Source organism: Sus scrofa, chromosome 13 (genome assembly GCF_054392235.1).
Source record: "Sus scrofa isolate SSC_HxYL_T2T_F1_AM1 chromosome 13, Sscrofa_HxYL_maternal_Yorkshire_Landrace_v2.0, whole genome shotgun sequence".
Classification (NCBI taxonomy): domain Eukaryota; kingdom Metazoa; phylum Chordata; class Mammalia; order Artiodactyla; family Suidae; genus Sus; species Sus scrofa.
Window position 1 is genome coordinate 50,199,914 of NC_139395.1, and position 20,015 is coordinate 50,219,928.

Below are 20,015 nucleotides of genomic sequence, written 5' to 3' on the forward strand. Positions count from 1 at the left end.
ATGGGGCTGCTAATCCGGCTGTGTGCATGTCAGGGGCCCCCAGAGTCTTCTGTGCTCCACAGGGTGGCAAGGGCCAGCGCCTCATCCAGAAGGGCTCAGCTGACTCTGAGTTCTAGCCTCCCGGATCCACCTGCCCTTCCAGCTGGAGGGCTCCTTACCCCCCAAGAAAGCCTGACCACACAGCCTGGCCCACGTGCACCTGCAGCCCCATCCAGCTCCCCTGTTGGCACCCATCCAGCTTTCACACACGCCCCTCCCCCGACACTCGAGGCCAAGGGTCAATGCCGGGTGGTAGTTCCTGGGGCCTAGCAGGCTCCTGGCACTGCCGACACAGCTGCTCAAAGGAGCAGCGGGGCTGAAACCCAGCCCCACACCCACCATGTTCTGCTCGGCGATGTAGCACTCAATGAAGCGGTCTGGGTGCTCCTTTTTGAAGAGCTCTGAGAAGGTGGAATTCTTGGTGTCCCCGTCCAGGGCAATGATGCGGTCACTGGCGTGGCCCAGCTTGGCCAGGGCCTGCCCGTAGGCCTTGCGGGTAGCTATCTGTAAGGAGGAGAACGGAAGGCTGACCAGCCGGTGGGTGTGTAGCCTGAAGCCTGCTCAGCCTCTGGGCCAGAGCTCCCAGGGAGGAAAAGCTGACAAAAAACAGAGGTGGAAAAAGGAAGCCTAGCAGCATCTGGCCCTGTGGAAACTTTTACAAAGTTGCCAAGGTGAACTTGTACAACGAATGTCTTGGGAGGTTCTTGCAGCCCCTTTCCCCAGCCCAGTTGTCAATCATCTGAGCTGCAAAAGACATTCTAACACCCCTACCTCGCAGCCTCACAAAGGAGGTCTCTGAACTTGCCCCACTCTGTGCTCAGGGCCTGGGAGTCAGAAAGCCTGGTGGGTGGCATCGATGGGGCCACACGGGGGAGGGACTGGAGCCAGCCAGGCCAGACATGGAACAAGTCCTGAGCATGGGCCAAGGCCAAGATGGACCAGGGCTGGGGGACTCTGGCCCCAGTGCTGCCAATGGCCTGCTGTGTGACTATGGGCAAATCCCTTGCCCTCCCTGGGCCTCTCCAGGTAACTACATCCAGAGCTGGCTCTCCCCATGAAGAACTGGCAGGAGCAACATCTCAGGGTTCCTCCTCACCCTGAACTAATGTGTCCCCTCTTTCCCGGCCCTGCCCTCTGGAAGTCAGGCAACCACTGCCACCTCAGCCCAGCCAGTCCAAAAAAGAGGCCCAACGGAGTACCTTGTCCCCAACTTTGTAGCTGGGTGGCGTGGGCATTCGGATGTTGGTGATGTCCACTGAGGGGGCGTCTTCCTGCGGTGGAGTGGCCAGGATCTTCTTTTTGTTCTGGATCTGGCTGTAGATTTCCTGGATGACCTGATCAGCCATGTTCTGGGGGAGGGGCTTCCCATGCCAAGACTCCTTATCTTCTACTCCTGTGGGGGCAACCCGGGAGGGCAGAGGGACAGGTAAGGGGAAAGCCCCCAGAGGGCCAGGAGGCTGCTTGGGAGGGGCGCAGTCCTCCAGGAGCTCCAGTGGCGAGGGGGCATGCCCATCCCATTCTCCACCCCGCTCCCCAACCCCGAGCCTGCAGAGTGGGGTCTGCTGGAAAATCACATGCAGTCTGTGGGGTAAGTAGGAGGAGAAGCTGAGGACCAGGGTGGGGCGAGAGCTGCCAAGGTCACCGATCACCAGTGAGCTTCAGACCAGGCTCCATAAGCCCCCAGGGGCATCCCTGCCATGGCGCCTTGCTGTGTGGGGACCACTGAGGCTTAATATTCCTCTCCTCTGAGGTCACCTCAGATGTCACCACAGCCTGGAGAGAGCAAGGACACACCTCCCAGGCAGCCTCCAGAACCTGTGGGATTTCCAGATCCTACCCGAAGGAAGCGTGTCAGGCAGCAGCACCAAGACTGACAATATCCTAGAGCCCCGTCCCAGGAGGCTCCCAGAGCTGTGAACCTCTCCCCAGATAGCATTGAATGTCCTCATTTACCCCAAACCCACATAGGCAGTGGGGACGTGACCCCTGGGTTGGCAGGGGGACAGCTGGGCATCAGGCACAGTGAAGCCGGCACAGAGCGTGCAGTTATCCCCGCTAGTGCCAGACTCACTGTATCCCTGGCGACTCGATTCCAGCCGCATCTGTGACCCTTGCCACAGATCAGAGCAACGCTGGATTCCCAGACCCACTGAGCAAGGCCAGGGATTGAACCTGCATCCTCATGGATACTAGTCGGATTCATTTCCACTGAGCCACAATAGGAACTCCCATCCCTGGCCACTTCTAACCTTGTCTCCCCATCTTTACAAGGGGAGAGGGCCATCCCAGCCCTGAGGGCCTAGAGCCCAAGCCTGGACCTCCCGTCTATACATGTCTCCCGCTGAGACCAGCCAACCAGGGTGGAACTCTTGGCTCAGCCACGCTGCCCACCGAGGCACCTCAGGGAGGAGGACCAGAGCCCCTGTCCTGGACGCAGTCCACTGAGGAAGCAAGGGGCTGGCTGGTTCTTTCCCAGCCACAGGTCTCAGAGTCACGCCCCCTTCCCTGGAAGCCCCACCTCTTCAGTCAGCCACAGGGCACAAGCCTGGTGGGGGTAGGGAGAAAGGCTGGCACGTACGGACCTGTGATGCCTCGGCCCTTGAAGGTCTTGGCGATGATGGCTGTCGGCTGGTTCTTGACCTGCCCGAAGGCCTTGCACAGCTCCTCCACACTGTGTCCGTCCACGATGATGGCGTGCCAGCTGGGGGCGGAGAGGAGGGCATGAGGGCTGAGGCCTGGGGGGACTGGGGGGTGGTCCTGGGGAAAGGCCTGCCCTTGTGCCACCGCATGGCTGTGACCAGGAAAACAGCTGGAGGAGTTGGGACACCTAAAACCTGCCTGTTTCCAATTGTGGTTTAATTTTCTCCTTTCACAGTGTTTTACTTCCTTCTGGTTTGCCCTTGAACAGATCCCCCCCCCCACCCCTTTCCTAAGTAAGGCAAAGCCTAGTTCACTTACTGTCTTTCATTCCTGAGCTGTTCATTTCCTACACAAAGCTGCTTTTGGGACAATGCTCTGGGGATCTAGAATCTGTTATTAGATTCTTTTTTTTTTTTCTTTTTTGGCCACAGCAGATGTAATTTCCACACCAGGGATCAGATCTGAGCCACAACCTACACTACACTTGCAGCAACACTGGATCCTATGACCCACTGTGCCAGGCCAGGGATTGAACCTGTGTCCTGGAGGTGCAGAGACACTGCTGATCCCGCTACACCATAGTGGGAGCTCCTGCTATTAGATTCTTGATGAATTTTTTGTCCAATTTTTATTTAGGGACACATCCTATCACTCTATAGATGCTGGACATGGTGCTAGAAACTTGTTTGACATGAGCCATACTGTTAAACTTTCAGAGGTAAGAGCCTTTCCCTTTAAGGCAATACCTTTTGGGACTCTTTTTGGCAGATTAATAGTAATAGAAGTAGCAGCTCCCACTGGTACTCCACAGGCATAGGGCTGACCACATAATAACCCATGTAAGCCTGTTTTGCCCCATTCATAGACAAGTAAACTGAGAGTAACCTACCCAAGTCACAAAGCAAGCTAGTGATAAAGGCAGGACTGAAGGAACCTGATGTCAGAGCCACAAGTCTGCGGACACAGACCCAAGGATGCTACTGGGGTTATACTCTAGGTTCCCAACCTGATGTGGCCTTGGGGAGGTGTGTCTATTTCCTCCTCTGTCCAACAGAGACTCTTTCCTCTCTTTATTCTCTCCCTCTATAAACTCAGAGATAGCAGCCCTGTGTCTGCTGTGTGACCAGCACTGCACCCACCTCGACCTTCCCTGGTCACTGGCTCGTCTGTGAAGGGTGGGCTTGGAGGCTCTCAGAGCCTGGAGCAGCTGCAGCCCAGAGCCCTCCAGTCCTATCGGCAGAGGCTGTGCCTGGGGGCCTGAGCTCTGACAGTAGAGCAGCTTGTATTTGGGATGAGGGATGGACACCAAGGTGTGGCCCTCTCTGGCTGACACCCACCCAGACAAGCCTCCTTGTATTGTAACAGGTGACTCTGAACTCAACCATCCAAGGCCCAGGGGAGAAATTGGAAAAGCCTATCTCCCTTTTCCCTAGGAGAGGGGCCTGCTCCTCCTCACCAGGCTGGCTGAGGTTCAAACCCTACAAAAGCTCCACAGCGAGCAAGCCTGGTTCATAGCAAGCACCTCCTCCGTCCTCACCCAAGAACGAGGATATATGAGATAATACAGAGGCTCTGAGGGCTGTCCTTTCACCCAAAGTGCAAATAAAGGAACCTGCCTAGAGCTGGGCCTCAGCCCACAAATCCACGGTGGCAGGCAAGGTGGCCACTTTAAGTCCAAATGCCCCCCGAGTCAAACGCTGTAGGGAGACCTCCTTTGGATGGGGCTCAACATCTGGCCTCAGCCCCTGCACCTGCAGAGCTTCTGGCACAGAGGTCTCCCAAGCCAGGAAGGTGCTCAGGCCATGGTCCTGACGTACCCAAAGGCCTCGCAGCGCTTCTGGTAGACATCCATCTGGTGCTGCAGCGGGGCGGGGTCGCTCTGGCCCAGGCGGTTGATGTCAAGAATGGCGACAAGGTTGTCCAGCTTGTAGATGCCCGCGAAGGCCATAGCCTCCCACACGGCGCCCTCTGACAGCTCCCCGTCTCCCAGCAAGCAATAGACGCGGTAGCTGCAAGAGAAGAGGCGTGGTTAGAGGCTGGACCCTCACCTGGGCCTTGTCCCTCTGCAGAAGGGAGCAGCCACACGCATCAGCCATGCCACCCCAATTCCACATCCCCCCCAAGGAAATGGCTGTGCAGGAAGCTGTTGGGAGCTCCAGAAAGTAGTACTGGCTGCCAAGAAAAGCGAGCTTGGAAATGACAACGGTCTGGCCAATAAGACCCAGGAAACCGGGGTTGTCAGGGCATGAAGAAAGTGGTGACCATTCACGCTTTCCGCCCCACCGTGAATCAGGTGGGCTAGAGGGACAGGGGGACCCTTCTGCTAGAAGGAGCTGGGCTGGGGAGGAGGCTGGGCTAGGCAGGCAGGCCAGAGGCATGCTAGAGGGAGGGGTGAGCACTAATGAAGGGATGCGAGGGCCGGGTCTGTGGTGGGAGCAGGTGCCTCGTAGGATGACCCTTCCCAAGGTTCTGGGGCTGGTTCCTGCCCTGAGCCTGAGCTTTCTCCACCCCAGGGGCCATCTCCTGCCCTCAGCACAGACAGCCAGGACTGCTGCAAAGGCACTGGAACACGGCAGAAAAAGCACTGATAAATCACCCAGGAACAGAACCTTCCTAGGCCAAGGAGGAGCCAGGCGGTGAGGCTGGAGGCAAGGAGACCAGTTCAGGGACCTTGACCCAGCCCCACCTCTGCTTAGTGCTGAGTAACCCTCTCAGGAAGGTAAGTGCCATTGTTATTCCCCAAACCACAAGACAAGGAAACAGGACAAAGACACGAGACTTATCTGAAGGTCATTAGCTGAGCTAGGATTCAAACACCGGCCTGGCGGCCCAGCCTAGACCGTCCACCTCTGCTGCCTAGGACTGCACATGGTGGGGGGCAGAACGTGGAAACCCTCTTCTCCCTGCCCAGCATCTAGCTGCGTGACCCCAGGGAGTGAGGGTGGTGCCTGGATGGCTCAGACTCAGCTACTGGCAGCTGAGGCGGTTGGGCCTCCAAGCCTCCCTATGGCAGGGCAGGAGGAGCTGGAGGAGAGGCGGGACGGCTAGGCGTTGTCAGCATGACTCAGCACCCTTGCAGGCCTCGGGTTAGGGAGGGCTCCCGCCGCACCCTTTCCCTGCCAGGCCAGTGCTGTGCACTCCCTTCCAAGGCCTCCTGCGGGCCAGGCCACTGGTCCCCTAGCCAGGGGCAGGTCCCAACAGCCCACACTCAGAGGTGTATCTGAAATCAAGGCCCGCAGGCTGCAAGAGGGCCCAGGGACACAGCAGGAGGTGGGGTGTGGCAGAGCAGCGACTTAGTCAAACTAACCTGATGGGGCTGAGCCTGGAGGGAAGCCGACTGGCTGCGATCCCAAGCCCACACCCACTTCCAAGGAAGTTGGACTAGGGCTGAGGTGTCCCAGCGAAGCCCCAGACTCAGGTCAGGAGGGCAGCCTCGCGTCCTGGGGCGACAATGGGGGTGGGGCTTGTGCATAGGAAAGGGGGCCCTGCAGAAGCTGGGGCAAACCCTGAGGCTGCATACTGCCTGCAGCTGTTTGCTTTTGAGTGAGTGCTACAAATGCCCAGACTAAGGTATCATGAAGAGAAGAGATGCTAACATTTGTCTGCTGGGATAGGGGTTGGGAAACCACCTCAAATATCCAATAAGAGCCTATCTAAACATGCTACAGCTTCCTCATAAGACGGAACAGTAGGCAGCCATTAAAACTAGCTCTTCACAGTGTGAGAAAATGGTTCACGATGTTCGGATTTTTCTAAAAAGCATAGGTAAAATTGCCTAAAAACTTAGGATTATACATACATACACAATAACATGGAAGAAATAATGGCAGAGGGTGGGGGTGCTTAAGAGTAAGGAAAAGGGTTTGTATCGTTTTAATGCATTCCCATATTTCAGGTGAGCAGGCGTTTTTATAATTAAAAAAAATGATTTGAAAGAGAAATGGAGAAGTTCCTGTCATAGTGGAAAGGAACCCATCTAGGAACCACGAGGTTGCAGGTTCAACCCCTGGCCTCACTCAGTGGGTTAAGGATTCGTTGTTGCCGTGAGCTGTGGTGTAGGTTGCAGACACAGCTCGGATCCCGCATTGCTATAGCTCTGGCATAGGCCGGCAACTACAGCTCCGATTAGACCCCTAGCCTGGGAATCTCCATATGCTGCAGGTGTGGCCCTAAAAAGCAAAGAAAAAAAAAGAGAGAGAGAGAGAATTGGAAGAGCCAGTTTGATGTGTGCTCCCTGGTTGATGGCTGGAGACTGGATCTGCTCTCTCAGGACTACCTCTGGCAGCTGACGCAGCCTGATAACTCCCTCAACTGCGAGGAACAGCCAAGACCTGAGCCTTAGCCAACCCCTGCTAAACCTTGTTCCTACACAGGCCTGTTCGATTACGTTCGGGTCAGGAAATGACCCTTCACAAGGAATTACTTCAAGCAACTGTAGGGAATAATTAACTCACAGCTCTGGTTCTGTGCCAAATAAAATACTCTTAAACATACATCCCATTCTTTGTGATTTCCTTCACTTCATGATGACAAACTTCTGGATGTAGCTGAGCCTGGCCCCAGAGCCCAGCCAGGGATGAAGGCCAATGCTCTGACATAGGCTGTGAGCCTGGAAGACTGCAGAGGCCCACTCATCTTCTGGAGAGCTGTCTCAGGGCCCACCCCCCCTGCACACAGTAGGTGCTCACTGGGGTGGAGCATCCAGTTAGGCTCCCTGCAGCCACATGTCCTCAGTGGCCCCTAAGACCACCCTGGCCACAGCCACCTATTGGTCAGGCTCCCTCGGTCTCTCCTCTAGGCATCTTCCCAGCCATAGGGCTCCCTGTGCTCCCCTTGAACCCCTTGGGGCAGCCTGGGGACTCTGGATGTGTGCCCTGGGTTCAAACCTTGCCTCCGACACTAGACAAGCATCTTCCCCCAGCCCCCCCATCTGTGAGAGGGGTAACTGTATGCATGTCACCACTTAGTCCGTAGGGGCCTTATCAAGGTGAAACCCTATCAAGAAACCACCTGATCAGTGCTTTTCTTGATAAGCCTATAGCCAACCCCCCCCCTCATCCCGCAACAGAGACCTGTCTGCAGGCCACAGTGAATAGCCGTGTAGCCAAACTGCCTCGAGAGAGGCCTCCCCCAGACTGCCCAGTGCTGGAGCAGCAAACCTCTCTGCACAGGCTGCTCCATAGCCACGCTTTCCAGTGTCTGTTTCTTTCCTGGTTGATAGGAGGGGCTCAGGGAGACCTAAAACCAGAACAAGTGAGTACCTCGGGCCTGGGCTCATGGGACTCGGGCCTTGAAAGGTGGCGCCTTTTGAGACTTCCAGGGTCCAGATGCTTGGCTTGGGGACAACATGGAAACTCCTGAACCAGAGCATTCTGGCCAGAGAGCACATGGCTTGGATGCAAACTTGGCCCTGCTGGTCCCTATCTGGGGACTCTGGGCAAATCCCTTCCCTCTTTTGAGCTGTTTCCTCATCTGCAAAGGGGGCTGGTCCTGGTACCAGCCTCAGGCCAAAAATGCTCTCAAATATTACTCCGTTTCTACTCAGCCCCCAGGCACGAGGAGGTACTTGGGGGAGGTGGGTAAGACTGGGCCACCAGGACCCCTCCCCAATTCATCACAGGTGGGGACGGGGAGGGGAAGTATTACCTGGCTTTGTCGAAGTATTTGCCTGTGTAGGCCATCCCACAAGCGGCCCCAAGGCCCTGGCCCAGGGATCCGGTGGCCACATCAGTGAAAGCTTGTTTCTGTCAGGACAGAGAGCCACAGTTAGGCACAGGCAGTGCTTCTCAGAACCACCTGCTAGGATCCTGGCCCAGGGGGCATATAGCCACACCCCACCCGGGATGGGGAAGGGTGCAGACAGGTCTGCAGAAGGCACAGTATGACTTCCACTCCCCTACAGCAGTAATCGTGGGCCTGGCTCAAACACCAGCTCTGCCCACCAGCGAGCTGTGAGGCCTATGGTCATTGCATCTCTCTGGGCCCCAGTTCCCTCATCTGTAAACAAAGCCCACATTATCCACCTTACAGTGGTTCAGAGACCTCAAGACAAAACTGATTATTTGGCCCTGGTGGGTGCCCAAATGGGGTGTGACTGTTTTCATGGTAACCCAGGAACGTAGGGTGCAGGAATTAGCACCCCAGGGCCCTTCCCTTGGTGTCCCAGAATCCTGCTGCAACCACCTTAGAGACTCGTGGTGAACCTCGAGTCCCAAGCTGTGTCTAATTGGCCAGGGAGCCCAGTGGGAAAGGGAAGCTGGTGTTTGGTGTTTGAGGAGAGGCCCTGTCTACAGTCGACCCAGGGGGCCCTGGGCTGGGGTCTTAAAGGCCTCACACTTCATCACAAACGCTGGCGACCACAGCCACAGCCACAGCAACACAGGATCTGGGCCACATCTGCGACCTACACCACAGCTCACGGTAACGCCAGATCCTTAACCCACTGAGCAGGGCCAGGGATCAAACCCACAACCTCGTGGTTCCTAGTCGGGTTCATTTCCGCTGTGCCACAACAGGAACTCCATTTCTTCCTCACTTTAATACCCTCCTCTGCCCTCTAACACCCTCAGCTCCTCAGCGGGTGCCCTGCCCTCTTTCTCACACGCCTTGAGAAACAGGAAGTGGAGGCAGAGGCCTGGCGAGGCTCCTGGTGGGGCGAGCTTACCGGGACAGGGTGCCCATCCAGGTCAGAGCTGATCTTCCTCAGGTTCAGCAGCTCTGCCTCTGGCAGGAAGCCGGCTTCAGCCCACACGGAATACAGGATAGGTGCTGCGTGGCCCTGTGGGGGATGGGTGGCGGGGAGGAAGGGTCAGATAGGGAACTGTTCCCACCCTATGGCAAACCTGGGGGGCCTGGCAGAGCCTGCCAGCCAAGGGATGGTTTTCAGGGAAAGAAGCAAGTGAAGGCCACTTTCCCTCCTTTCATCCCAAGCTTCCCAAAGCCAAGGCCGAGCAAAAGCCCTAGGACAGGTGCAGCGGGAGTACAGCTGTGCGGCTGCCGAGGCCAAAACCCCAGCAGGCAGCCGGCTGCCCTAATCCCTGGTTTCTGGCATGTGAGACGACTTGGACAGACTTCTAAGCTCCCATGCTTACACCGAGAGACCAGAGGCCACAGAGCCCGGCCTCACTGCAGGTGGATTTCGGGGGTTTGTGGCTGCGGCTCTCATGGGGGAGGGTCAGGGCACCCCATCCCCAACCCTGCTGCAGAAAGCATAGCAGGGAGCAGGAGCAGCCTGGGTCCCAGCACAGCAGACACATGCAGAACCACAAAGCTACTATACCCCAGGCCTGGACTCCACTCCTGTCAACACCAAAAGTGAGTGGGACACCCAGACCACTTCCATTGTCCTCTGCTAATTCAGTCCTTTCTTCCTTAACTGGGTTAAGTCTACCAGCTGAGTCAGGCCAGAGCGGGCCATGGAAGGAGAAAGGGAGCCTGGGTGGGGAAGGGTGGGGAAGGGCTGGGCTTATACTCGGGAGACAGGGCCCCAGGGCCCATGTGACCCCCAACCCCAGGTGAAGGTCGGCGTGCTGGCCTCTTACCTTGGAGAGCACAAAGCGGTCATTGTGAGGGTTCCGGGGATCCTGGGCCTTGTAGCGCATGGTGTGGAAAAAGAGGACAGCCATGATCTCGGCAGCACTGCAGCATGACGTTGGGTGGCTGTGGCCCAGGAGAGAGAGGGACAAATGCATTAGAGACCCCGACTCCTGACCTACGGGGCTCACCCCAGGCCTGCGGACAGGCACCTGGGGGTGCAGGTCCCAAGGAGTCACAGGCCTGGCTTGTCAGAGAGCCATGTGCTCCTGCCATGTGGAGGGTGGCACAGGGTCTCAGTGCTGGCAGCACGAGGGATGCACCCTCCCAGGGACCCCCAGAGTCAGGGTAACTCAAGAACTCTGGGCTGGACCAGAGTAAGAAAGGAAGAGGGGTCCACGAGACTGTGGTGGCCGCTCTGTGACCTGTGAACTAAGTCCTCGGTGGGACTGCGCAGGATTCGCCCACCTGTCGGGACAACTCACTCTCCCAGGGCTGGTAGGGGGAAAGCTGGGGCTTTGGGATCTCCAAGAACAGGGGCTGCTCATCAGCCTTTCAAAGGGCATTTGGAGAGAGAGGGTGTAGCCAGCAGAAACCATGCTTTTGTACAGAATTGAGAAGGCAAAGCAATTTCTTATCCTCTCCACAGCCTAAAATCATGAAGAAATAAAACTTCCTTCTTCCTGAGACCAGGGCTGGGGTAGAGCTGACAGCAGCAAAAGCCTGCCCTTCCAGGCCTGCAGTGGTGAGGACAAGTCCCCGCCGCCTCCCCTTTTAGGTTCTTGTTTTAGTCACTGCAGTTTTTGAATGGCTCCTTGGCAAAGGACTTAACCAGAGAAAGTATCAGGATTATGTCTGAGGGGTGAGACTTATTCAGGTTTCTTAGGACCCACTTGTTCGATCCAGTCCCAGTCCCAGGAGGCTGGGGTTCCTGGCAGGACTTAAGAGTAATTCCTGAAAGCCTCTGGTCCATGGTTTGGTGACTCTTAGTTTCGTCAGCCTCAGGGCACGTGCCTCCCAGCCACCCCATCCATGCAGCTCAGCGCAGCCCTGATGCTGCTCCGAGACCCTTCACACTATGACATGCCCACTGCCAAATCCAAGGGCACATGCACCATCTGGACTCCACGCGGGCCTCCCTCCCCCTGCCAGCTGGCTCCCCGCCCCGGTTAGGGGTGAGTCACTCTCAGAGCAGACGCATTAGTAGAGAAATCCGGAACTGTCCATGCGGGTTTAGTACCCTCAGCCCCAGCACACAGGCTTATACTTAACCATTTCTACGAACTCCTGGTCATGGGGAAAGACACTAGACCTGAAAGAGGGAGGTGAGGAAATGTAAACGAGAAACTTTTTCCCGCTGGGCAGGATCCCAACTCCCTTGACCCTAGCGGAGAGTTCAGCCAGGGGACATTCCCATCAACACCGGCCAGGCTGACCTCCTGCCCTTCCCATCTAAGGACAGCCCTGGCCCTGAGGAACCTGGTTCCAAAAGGCATGACCTTGTTAGGAGAACCGTGGGGGAAGGGGATGGGTGGACAGCAGGCCACACTGCTCCCAGAGGAAGAAGGCAGCCAGGCACAGGACAGGGCTCCGTTGGCCCTGCCTACCTGGTGAGACTCCTGGGAAGGGGCTTCAGGGAGAAGCGGCCCTGACACGAGTACCTGGTGCATGTGCCAGAGACACGCTGTGGCCCGAGCAGAGCACATGTGGAGGAGGTCGGTCAGCCAGGAAGAGACACCAGAAGTTGAAAACTAGTTACTTTGACTCCTTCCTTGTGAGGCCCATGTTGGGTGAGCCTACAATAGTTTATTTCTTCCACAGCCTGCATCTTGGACACACTGTTGGCCCTAACTTCATATCCGCTAAATAAAAAAACACAGAATAAGGGATCCTGAGGGATGAGATGTCCGCCCCACCCCACCCCACCCCAGGGCTTCCAGGGAACCCCTCTGTGAGGTGTCCCAGGCTGGGATGGGGACCAGCAGGGCTGTGGCACTTTACCACGTGTTTCACCTCCCTGAGGCTCAGCTTCCTCACTTGTAAATGGGATGCTGTGTGGAGGCATCCAGGAGTCCCCAACACAATGCATTTAAAGTGCCCAGCTCTCCATCAGCCCCTACCAGCTGCCTCACCCCTCAGTACCCCCAACTCTTAATGTGCAGCTGGAACACTGACCCCTGCTGACCATGGGGCAGGCAGGAGGGAAGAAATGAACTGAGAGAGCTCCAATCAATAAAATTAGAAATGAAAAGGAGAAGTTACAATGGATACCAGAGAAATACAAAGGATCATAACAGACTACTACAAGCAACCATACGCCAATAAAGCAGACGACCTAGAAGAAATGGATAAATTCTTAGAAAAGTACAATCTTCCAAGGCTAAACCAAGACAAAAGAGAAAACATGAACAGACCAATCATAAGAACTGAAATTGAAACTATGATTAAAAAACTTCCAACAGGAGTTCCCGTCGTGGCACAGTGGTTAACGAATCCGACCAGGAACCATGAAGTTGCAGGTTCAGTCCCTGCCCTTGCTCAGTGGGTTAACGATCCGGCGTTGCTGTGAGCTGTGGTGTAGGTTGCAAACGCGACTCGGATCCCGCGTTGTTGTGGCTCTGGCGTAGGCCAGTGGCTATAGCTCTGATTCGACCCCTAGCCTGGGAACCTCCATATGCCACAGGAGCGGCCCAAAGAAATAGCAAAAAGACAAAAAACAAAAAACAAAAAAAAAAATTCCAACAAAAGTCCAGGATCAGATGGCTTCACAGGCAAATTCTACCAAACATTTAGAGAAGAGTTAACACCTATCCTTCTGAAACTATTCCAAAAAATTGCAAAGGAAGGAACGCTCCCAAACACATTCTACAAAGCCACCAGCACCCTGATACCAAAACCAGACAAAGACATCACAAAAGGAGCTCCCATTGTGGCTCGGCAGTAATGGACCTGACTAGTACCTATAAGGACGTAGATTTGACCCAGGGCCTCACTCAGTGGGTTAAAGATCCAGCCTTGCCATGAGCTATGATGTAGGTCAGACACAGCTTGGAACCCATGTTGTTGTGGCTAGGGCGTAGGCTAGTAGCTGTAGCTCCAATTCAATCCACAGCCTGGGAACTTCTGGGGGTGTGGCCCTAAAAAGCAAAGATACCACAAAAAAAGAAAATTACAGGCCAGTATCACTGAAAAACAGATACAAAGATCCCTGACAAAATGCTAGCAAACCGAATCCAACAATACATTAAAAGGACTATACACATGATCAAGTGCGATTTATCCTGGGGATGCAAGGATTTTTCAATATCTGCATATCAGGGTGATACATCACATTAACAAACTGAAGAACATGAGTTCCCATAGTGGTCAGTGGAAACGAATCTGACTAGGAACCATGAGGTTGCGGGTTCGATCCCTGGCCTTGCTCAGTGGGTTAACAATCCGGCGTTGCCGTGAGCTGTGGTGTAGGTTGCAGACGCGGCTCTGATCCCGCGTTGCTGTGGCTCTGGCGTAGGCCGGTGGCTACAGCTCCGATTCGACCCCTAGCCTGGGAACCTCCATATGCTGTGGAAGCGGCCCAAGAAATGGCAAAAAGACAAAAAAAAAAAAAACCCCAAAAAACAAAAAAAACCCTGTACTCTTAAAACTAAAAAACATGGATGAAAGAAATCAAAGATGACACAAACAGATGGAAAGATATACCATACTCTTGTATTGGAAAATGACTATACTACGCAGGGCAATCTACAGATTCAATGCAATCCCTATCAAATTCCCAAGGACATTTTTCACAGAACCTGAACAAAATATTTTAAAGTTTGTTTGGAAGCACAAAAGACCCAGAATAGCCAAAGCCATCCTTAGAAAGAAAAATGGAGGGGAGTTCCTGTCATGGCGCAGTGGTTAACGAATTCGACTAGGATCCATGAGGTTGCAGGTTCCATCCCTGGCCTTGCTCAGTGGGTTAAATATCTGGTGTTGCTGTGAGCTGTGGTGTAGGTTGCAGATGCGGTTCAGATCCTGCGTTGCTGTGGCGTAGGCTGGTGGCTACGGCTCCAATTGGACCCCTAGCCTGGGAACCTTCGTGTGCTGTGGAAGCAGCCCAAAAACCAGCAAAAAGACAAAAAAAAAAAAAAAAAAGAAGAAGAAAAAAAGAAAATAGAGCTGCAGGAAATCAGGCTCTCTGACTTCAGACTATACTACAAAGTTACAGTCATCAAAACAGTAAGGTACTGGCACTAAAATGGGAATATGGATTAGCGGAACAGGATAGAAAGCCCAAAATTAAACCCACACACCTCTGGTGAACTAATCTATAACAAAGGAGACAAGAATATACAATGGACAAAAGACAGTCCCTTCAATAAGTGGTGCTGGAAAAACTGGAGAGCTATGTGTAAAAGAATGAAATTAGAACACTCCCTAACAACATACAGAAAAATAAACTCAAAATGGATTAAAGACCTAAATATAAGACCAGATACCATAAAACTTCCTTAGAGGAAAACATAGGCCAAACCCTCTCTGACATAAACCACAGCAACATCCTCTCAGATTCATCTCCTAGAGTAATGACAATAACAACAAAAATAAACAAATGGGACCTAATAAAACTTAAAAGTTTTTGCACAGCAAAGGAAACCATAAACAAAACAAAAAGACAACACACAGAATGGGAGAAAATACCTACAAGTGAAGTGACTGACAAGGAATCAATCTCCAAAATATATAAACGCCTCCTGCAGCTCAGTACCAAAAAAACAAACAACCCCATCCAAAAATGGGCAGAAGATCTAAACAGACAACAATTCTCAACAGAGACATACAGATGGCTAAAAAAAAAATGAAAAGATGCTCAACATCACTAATTATTAAGAGCAATGCAAATCAAAACTACTATGAGGTACCACCTATGCCAGTGAGAATGGCCATCATCAAAAAGTCTACAAATAATAAATGCTGGAGCGGGTGTAGAGAAAAGGGAACCCTCCTACACTGTTGGTGGAAATGTAAATTGGTACAATCACTACGGAAAACAGTATGGAGATGCCTCAAAAAACTAAAAATAGAATAACCATCAAATTGGATCCAGCAATCCCACTCCTGGGCATCTATCCAGAGAAAACCATGTCTCAAAAAGATACACATACCCTAATGTTCATTGCAGCACTATATACAATAACCAAACATGGAAGCAACCTAAATGTACATTGACAGGAGAGGATAAAGAAGATGTGGTACATATACACAATGGAATATTACTCAGCCGTGAAAAGGAATGAAATAATGGCATTTACGGCAACATAGATGGACCCAGAAATCATGCTAAGTCAAGTTAGTCAGTGAGACACAAACATCATATGCTATCGCCTACATGTGGAATCTAAAAAAGGATACAGGGAACCTATTTGCAGAACAGATACTGACTCACAGACTTTGAAAAACTTATGGTTACCAAAGGAGACAGGTTGTGGGGGGAGGGATGAGCTGGGGGTTTGGGATAGAAATGTTGTAAAACTGGGTTGTGATGATGGTTGTACAACCATAAATATAATACAAATTCAGTGAGTTTTTTTTTTTTTTAAAGGAAACCTTTAAAAATATTAATAGGAATTTTGGGATTTTTTTTTCCCCCAGAGGAAGAATGGTTTAAAACATTGGATGACCTGAAACTGGGATTACACCAGATTAGGGCATGTTAAGAAGAAAAAAAATTTTACCTTTACTTAAATAGAAACATTTGGGTGTGTGTATTTTGTTTTATTTTTGGCTGCACCTGCAGCGTATGGAAGTTTCTGGGCCAGGGATCAAATCCAGGCTGCAGCTGTGACCTACACCACAGCTGTGGCAATGGTGAATCTTTAACCTATTGCACCACAGTGAGAACTCCTAAATGTTTGTTAACTGGGTAAAAAATAGACGCCAAAGGTGATAGGTGATTTGAGGGGTTTTTTTTTTTTGTCTTATTAACAATATGAAATTAATAAATAAATGAATATATGTATATAGGACTAGGTCACTTTGCTGTACTGCAGAAATTGACAACATTGTATATCGACTGTACTTTAAAAAAAAAATGTGTTGTCAAAATTGCCGAAATAGTTCAGCGGAAACAAATCTGACTAGCATTCATGAGGACACAGTGGGTGTTCAATCCCTGTCCTCACTCAGTGGGTTAAGGATCCAGCATTGCCATGAGCAGTGGTGTAGGTTGCAGACATAGCTCTCATCTGGCTTTGCTGTGGCTGTGCCATAGGCTGGTAGCTGTAGCTCCAATTATACCTCTAGCCTGGGAACCTCCATATTCTATGGGTGCAGCCGTAAAAATGAAAAAAAAAAAAAAAAGAAAGAAAGAAATGAACTGAGCTGAGAATTGAGATGGGGCTCTGCAGACTCTAAAGTACCGGAGTTCCTGTCGTGGCACAGTGGAAATGAATCCGACTAGGAACCATGAGGTTGCGGGTTCTATCCCTGGCCTTGCTCTGTGGGTTAGGGATCTGGCATCGCCATAACCTGTGGTGTAGGTTTCAGATGCAGCTCAGATCCTGCGTTGCTGTGGCTGTGGCTGGCAGGTGTAGCTCTGATTTGATCCCTAGCCTGGGAACCTCCATATGCCAAGAGTACGACCCTAAAAAAACAAAAAACAACATTAAAGTGCCAAACACAGGAAAGAGAGTCATTTTTAAGCTCAACTTACCAGAAGGACTTCAGCTGTGTGGCCAGAGCTTCTTAAGCAACCCCAGCCTGCCCTGGGGGGACAACCGTGGGTGGGGGCCCCACCCCAGGGTGCTACAAGACATACCCAACAATGTAAACTGACTAGGGCCAGGCTGCAGGGAACTTTTATCTACTGCACAAATATTTAGGATGCAGGGGACTTATAAGTTTGTTTCAAAGCCCTACCTTGGCCACTTACTCCCAATTTGTTCAATCTATGAAGCTGGTGCTGAGGGCTGAGTTGGGACTAAGAAAGTCTCCCAAAGGCCCCCCATCCCAGGGTGGCAACACATTCTTACAGATGTTGCCCCTCCCTCAGCACTCACTCTGCCTGCTCACAGGTTTCCCCACGGAAAAAGTGCAGAGAAGATCCTTGGCTCTCTGGCTGGGCTCCTCTCCATTATCAACAGGTAACGCTGCCAGGTTCCCTAAGATGCCCTTCTCCCCGCTGTACACATGCCATGCACGTGTGGGGCCTGAATCATAGGAGTACCAAGGCCAGGTACCAAGGTGAGTACCTCCAAAAGCCTCATGAGGCGATTGCCAATGCTTAAAAATACAAAGGAAAGGAGTTCCTGTCGTGGCTCAGCAGTTAGCAAACCCAACTAGCATTCATGAGGACTTGGGTTCGATCCCTGGCCTCGCTCAGCAGGTTAAGATCCGGCATTGCTGTTAGCTGTGACGTAGGCTGGCAATTTCAGCTCCTATTGGACCCCTAGCCTAAGAGCCTCCACAAGCCTCAGGTGCAGTCCTAAAAAGACAGAAGACAAAAAAAAAAAAAAAAAGGAAAAGGAAAATAATCTGTTACAACAAAGACATAAGTACCCAAAGGAAGAAGCAATATAAGAGCTGAAAACCAACAGCTAAGGTCCAATGTAAAAAGTTAGAAAAACACAGTGAGCTCAAAGACAGTAGACAAGAATTTATGAAATAGGAAGCAAATATACAATTACGAAAAATAGAAGCCAAGAGTTAGGTCTTGAACAACTTGAGATACATTTGTGAACTGGAAAATGTCGGAAAAAAATAACCAAAGAAGAAAAATAGCTAAGAAGAAGTAGAAAAACTGAGTAATCTTTTAACTCTTAAAAACAAATGTACATTCCCTAAGGCCCTGCAATTCCACTCCTAGAACCTCACCCATAGCATGGGGATGGGGGGGAACACGAAACGGGTCCTAGAAACCACCCAGGCGTCTATCAAGAGGCTATCTGATGTCAATAAAGTCCTATAATATAACTCTATGCAGCAATCTCAACAAAAACAAAGCACATTGCAGAAGAATCTCTACAGCAGGGAGGACTATGCAGTTTATGAATTGATACAAACGTTGCAAAATTATAAGGAAAGCAATAAAATGCAAAATTCTGGGTTTTTTCTTGGGGGGAACCCTCCTTCCTAAGGAAGGAGAGACACCCAGGAGCTTCTAAAGTGCTCTAATGGCCTGCTTCCTAAGCCTGGTGGGAGATAAGCCAGGCTCAATATAACATGTATAACTGATAATCTTTTCAAGCACACCTTAGGAAAAAAAAAAAAAAAAAAAAAAAAAAAACACTCAGGAGTTCCGTCGTGGCTTGGTGGTTGATGAATCCGACTGGGAGCCATAGGGTTGTGGGTTCGATCCCTGGCCTTGCTCAGCGGGTTGGGGATCTGGTGTTGCCATGGGCTGTGGTGTAGGTCGCTGATATAGCTCCGGTTGGACCCCTGGCCTGGGAACCTCCATATGCTGCGGGAGCGGCCCTAGAAAAGGCAAAAAGACAAAAACAAAAACAAAAACAAAAAAACACAAAAAAACCAAACCACTCAGGTGAGAATCCCAGAATCAAAGGGCAGAAGGGAACCTCAGAAGTGGTTGTTTTTTGTTTTTGTTCTCCCCCCACCCAGTTCCTGGAACCACGGGCTGGCTCCTGCCTGGGAACACTGCCTCCACATTTTATATTGTGAGCAGTGCCCTGCCCCACACCCTCTCCTCTGAGAAGCCCTTCCTGACCATACCATCTAAATAAAATAGCTCTACATTCTCTCACTGGCTGCCACCTGACGTTAAGTAGCAATTCGTAGACTATCCTAGGTGCAACTGCAGAGCCACAGGGGCAGGGAGTTTGCACCTTTTCACTGTTGTAGCCTTGGGTCTGAACAGCAGCTGCCACAAAGGGAGTGCATTTATGAATAAATAACCCTGGTCCAAGACCCTAGGCATGTGACCTCTCTGAGCCTCAGTTTCTTCAGTGTAAAGTGGAGATACAGTATGCAAGAAGCCAGACCCCTAATACCTCATTCTGTAGGATTCTATTTGTATGAAATATCCAGAAGAATTAAAATGGCAAGTGGTGGAGTTCCCACTGCGGCACTGCGGAAATGAACCTGACTAGTATCCATGAGGATGCAGGTTTGATTCTGGCTCAGTGGTTCAAGGATCTGGCATTGCTATGAGCTGTGGTGTAGGTTGCAGATGCGGCTTCAATCTAGTGTTGCTGTGGCTGTGGTGTAGGCAGCTGTAGCTACAATTCAGCCCCTAGCCTGGGAACTTTCATATGCTGCGGGTGCAGCCCTTAAAAAAAAAAAAAAAAAAGGGAAGGGGTAAATTCATTAAAATTATTATAAATCACTGTTGGCACATTAAATTTACTGAAAGTCTCTAAAGCAGACACTGTATGATACACAAATAACATCTCACTAGAGCTGTCTACTGTGTGTTTTTATTTTATTTTATCTTTTGGCATGTGGAAGTTCCAGGACCAGCGATCAAACTCATGCAGCTGTGACCCTGAGTAACAAGAGGGGATCTTAACCTACTGCGCCACCAGGGAACTCCAACCATGTGTTTTTAAAGGGAGGAAAATGGAGCTGAGAGCCACACTCCCCTGCCCAGTTGTGCAGCCTTGAGATTATATACAGGCCACAGATGCAACTGACTTATGAACTAGAAGGCCAAACAGTGCTGGCCCCAGCCAGCTGGTGGACCTGCCAAATCCCACAAGCCTACCCCACAGAATGGACTTTGCCTCACTGTTCAGGGCAAGAGCAGTCTGCCTAAGGACTTGGCACCCAGGGCAGATAGCTGTAGTCTGCAGCAATAAGGGAGT

General features: G+C 51.6%; 1 protein-coding gene across 7 annotated transcripts in view; it reads right to left on the reverse strand.

Annotated features, from left to right (window-relative positions):
* Positions 1–20,015, reverse strand: part of TKT (transketolase) — a 28,236-nt gene that overhangs the window by 3,927 nt on the left and 4,294 nt on the right. For 2 of the 7 annotated variants that reach the window (XM_021068188.2, NM_001112681.1), the window contains 7 exon segments: positions 10,221–10,338; positions 9,344–9,457; positions 8,326–8,423; positions 4,497–4,688; positions 2,622–2,740; positions 1,239–1,432; positions 379–543 (listed from right to left, as the gene is read on the reverse strand). In XM_021068188.2, the coding sequence (XP_020923847.1) occupies positions 379–543; positions 1,239–1,432; positions 2,622–2,740; positions 4,497–4,688; positions 8,326–8,423; positions 9,344–9,457; positions 10,221–10,304 (966 nt within the window). In that variant the 5' untranslated portion in view covers positions 10,305–10,338. 7 annotated transcript variants of the gene reach the window in all.